Here is a 4,050-nt window from a genome sequence, read left to right on the forward strand (position 1 = left end):
CAGTATTTGTAGCTGCTGACTTTTAATTTTTTTTTTTTTTTTTTTACTGGACCTCGGGTGGAACTCCTCTTTAAACTAACCCCAAATCCAAGTAGACATACTAACAATTGACCTTATCAGTCCAGGTCACATGAGCTACCAAAACTGGTAGTTAAAAGCCTCCTGCCAATGCTGGGAAAAACCAAGAACTGTAATACAAATAAAACAAAAATCCCCACCAAAAAAAAAGAAGCTGGGAAAGGGGGAGGGGTGGTAGCAAGGAGCAGCTAATTATCAACAATGATTTCTCAGCTGGGGAGGAGGATTACCAACCCTATATGAGTGCATGCCATGCATCTGACAGATATGGCATCTAAATACTGGTGCAGTTCTCAATAGGTCAGGAGGTACCTGAGCATATGGCAGAAAAGGTAGGGCTTGCAGGATTCTTAGATAGCTGTAGCAGTTGAGTCACTCCTCCAAGAGTTCAGCAGACCCCAAAAGATCTACCCTGGGTCATGGAGCTATCATATCAGAGAAAAGTTTGCAAGTAAATCCTAATTCCGAGGCTCCATGGACCTTGTCAGCAGAAAATGATTGATTGTAGTCCAGAAGGGATGTGTGGAGGCTAAATAAACCTTGGGTTCTTTACAATCAGGATAAAAGTTCCTTAGTTCCACCAAAGGCAAGCATATAATAACAAGGATCAGAAGTAATCATGCTGTATGACTTAAGGCACTGAATGAGATAACAATAAGATGTTGGCTAGCTTATGGGAGGCCATCGAGCCAGGCACATGCAACAGATGGCATCTAAAAAAAATGTAATGGTATCTTCATGTCCTACGCTTCTTTTTCCTAGCTGTCTGTAGGACCAAATCACAAAAAAGCAGAACAAGGATGGTCTCAGTGGAGCTCCAGAGGGTCTGGCACCTGTCAGGACCTTGTGACCCCTCTATACAACATGTGTCACTCACCCCTATAAAAACATCTTTTCTCACATTTTTTGGTGGATTTTGTGTTTTGATTTTTTTCAGACAATAAGAAAAAAATAGAGACAAAATAGCAACTTTTAACACTGGGTACAAGATTGTGTTGCTTAAAGTAATTAGAGTTACTTACTGTTCTTCTACACTATTTTTCCTGGTGTCTGAAAATCTCAGATAGCAACAAAAATATATGAAAAGGGGAAAGAATATACAGTATTTTTATTTTTACATTTTTTGTTTTATCACTTTTTTCAAACACACCCATTCATGTAGTACACTGATTGGAGTCAGTACATTGATATGAGTCATCAAAGTACTTCTCGTTCAGAATTTTTTTGGAGGGTTTTATTATGGGAGAAGCCAAAGAATTGATGGGGACAAAGAAAGCTTTTTCTAGTGGTAGTGAGAGACAGAGAGTAGTAAGTGTGTGTGTGTGGGGGAGCGTTTTGCAGTGAAATAAAATTTAAAAAAATTTCAAGCCCATCCCTACTATTTTTTACATTCAGTTGTTTTCCTGTCTAATACGCCAATTAAAGAGTAGTTTAGAAAAACTCAGGTAAATCTGTCATCCTTCTTAATTGAACAGAATTTGCCTGTTTCATGAAATCTGTCCGAATACTAGGTATGTTATTTGGTATTATTTACAAAAAAAAGTTGCAGAATTGCTCTCTTAATTTCATGGTTCCTCATACTATAAAGAATTGGATTAATAAATGGTGTCAGAACAGTATACAGAAGATATTTCACTGTCTTGCCTTGAAATGTTTCATTCCCAACTGGAAAGGTATATATGGTGATCTGAGTCACAAAGAAGATCAAGATGGTGGCAAGGTGGGCACTACACGTAGAGAAGGCTTTCCATCGACCAGCAATAGATGTCATTTTAAAAATTGAAACTAAAATACATAAATAGGAAGCAGTAACAAATATAAATGGTAGAAACATGAAAGGGATGCCAAATACAAAGTCTTCTGTCTCTACGGTTGATGTGTCTGATGAAGCAATGGCTAAGATCGGGACAAAGTCGCAGTAGAAATGTTCAATAATATTAGAACCACAAAATTTTACCTGTAACAGAAAAGCTATTTCAGTTTGAAGAAGGAGAAAACAAATTGCCCAAGGCCAGTAGACAAGGTGGCAGCAAAGATTTTGATTCATGATGGAAGGGTAACGCAACGGGTGGCAAATGGCCAAATAGCGGTCAAAAGCCATTACAGTAAGAATCAAAGACTGAGTGTATGTCGAAGCAAGGTAAACATAATACTGAATTAAGCAACCTGTGGTGGAAATAGGAGATCCTTCTTTCAGTATGACATGCAACATTTTCGGCATAATATTGGTGGTGAAAAGGACATCTGCCAAGGAAAGGTTTCGCAGGAAGATGTACATGGGCACATTGAGATGATGGCATGTTGACACTAATAAGATGATGAAGACGTTGCCAAATAATATAAGGATGTAGGTAATCAATAACAAAATGAAAAGCAGAATCTTCAGGTCTGAGATACTCCTAAACCCAATCATGAAAAACTCTGTAACAGTTGTTCCATTGTCGCACATGTTTAAGGATGCCTAAAAAAATGATGAGAAAATGGTTAATGTTATACCATATTATATGTTCTAAGTAGCCATATTTACAAATCGTATAAAACAGATTTAATTTGTTTAAAGTTTGTTATAGACATGGTCAAACACACACATGCATGTGTGTGTATGTGTGCACACTGCATACTTGTACATCATGGGAGATTCACCCCCAAGTTTCTTTCCTCCAGCACTGATAGCTGTTGCTTCTCTGTTGCTTTTCTGTTGACTGCCAATGCCATTTTCCCCACAGTTGCTGGTAGAGGGCCAGTAATGTACACTGCATTGTGTATACACCGCAGACAGTGCAAACAAAAAAGTTCTGTTTTAAATGATCACTGTCACTACATGCCTCCTCTATAGTTAATACATTCCAGGAATTGGGCTATAAGGTCCAGATCAGATGGTATAAAGTCCTAACGGCCCTGTATAAAATGTTCTCACATTGGACATCTGCTGGTGCTGCAGAGAAGAAGCGGGTAAACTTTTTCACATACTCTGGACCTGTGGTGAGCTTAGACGTTTCTGATCCTAGGTGAGGGGCTTATTTAAATGATTGGCAGATTTCAACCTAGGGGACGACCCAGCACATTACCTGCTACACCTATTCCACCTCAGCAGACATAGATATAGGAAAATTATGATGATTCAATATCCCATATATCCTCAATATCCCTTTGGATCTCTAGGGTTGCTGAGGTACATCATATGGAAAACATTACTGCTACTCTGAAAGGGAAGGAAGAAAAGTTCAGGCACACTTGGTCCTACTGGACAATGCTCATTGTTCACTTGTTCTCGAGAATATGAAACGATGTTAGCTAATGAAGGCCAATGCCTTTGGACCTCATTCCATCTGTCTCCTATGGGACACTGCGGAGTGACAGTGACACACCTGTGGGCAGGCCAAGGAGTTGGTACCAAATGAGGAAGAATGGCAAACAGGGACCAAAGAAAGTGGCACAATTATTATTTGGTTACATTGTAGGTAGGCAAACAACAAGTGGAGTACAGAGCCAAACTACTTAAAGTACTTAACTTCACAGTTCTACTAAATATAATACCAGGAGCACAATATCACAAGAACACAGTTGCGAGAATTGTCAGCAATGTTAGTGGCACTTTGGCAAGGTTCCAGCAGTTAACAGATTGTTACTCATCAGCATCTGAGTAGAAAGGTGGCTATAGGCAAAGTGGTGGTGTATCAGCAAATAGAAGACTGATGCGGGTTCTAAGTTAGAGCACAGTCCTGGGATTATCAGCGCTGGCAGCAGTGTCCCTATTTTGTCCCTCCTCATCAGGAACCTCTCCCTAGGCTAAATAAATTATTCCTATCCAGCACGGATCCTGTCCCTACTCTATCCCCTTTACAACTATGCACCAACTGCAGCAGGACACTGCTATTTAATAGCAATACCCTCACTTAATATGGCTGCCGAGGTCATTTAGTGTTGCAGTGTCCAGTTGGACCATCACTCTCCTGGTGACACCTACAGAGG

General features: G+C 39.8%; 1 protein-coding gene across 1 annotated transcript; it reads right to left on the minus strand.

Moving 5' to 3' along the window:
* Window positions 1–1,594: 1,594 nt before the first annotated feature.
* LOC141107276 (olfactory receptor-like protein COR4) lies at window positions 1,595–2,527 on the minus strand. Its single transcript, XM_073597969.1, has one exon. The coding sequence runs from the start codon at window positions 2,525–2,527 to the stop codon at window positions 1,595–1,597; it is 933 nt and encodes a 310-aa protein (XP_073454070.1).
* Window positions 2,528–4,050: the final 1,523 nt, after the last annotated feature.

Source organism: Aquarana catesbeiana, linkage group LG09, assembly GCF_042186555.1.
Source record: "Aquarana catesbeiana isolate 2022-GZ linkage group LG09, ASM4218655v1, whole genome shotgun sequence".
In the NCBI taxonomy this organism is placed as follows: domain Eukaryota; kingdom Metazoa; phylum Chordata; class Amphibia; order Anura; family Ranidae; genus Aquarana; species Aquarana catesbeiana.

Bases quoted from the DNA above. Each gene is read 5' to 3' on its own strand.
- LOC141107276 (XM_073597969.1), bottom strand. From the start codon at position 2,527: ATGTGCGACAATGGAACAACTGTTACAGAGTTTTTCATGATTGGGTTT.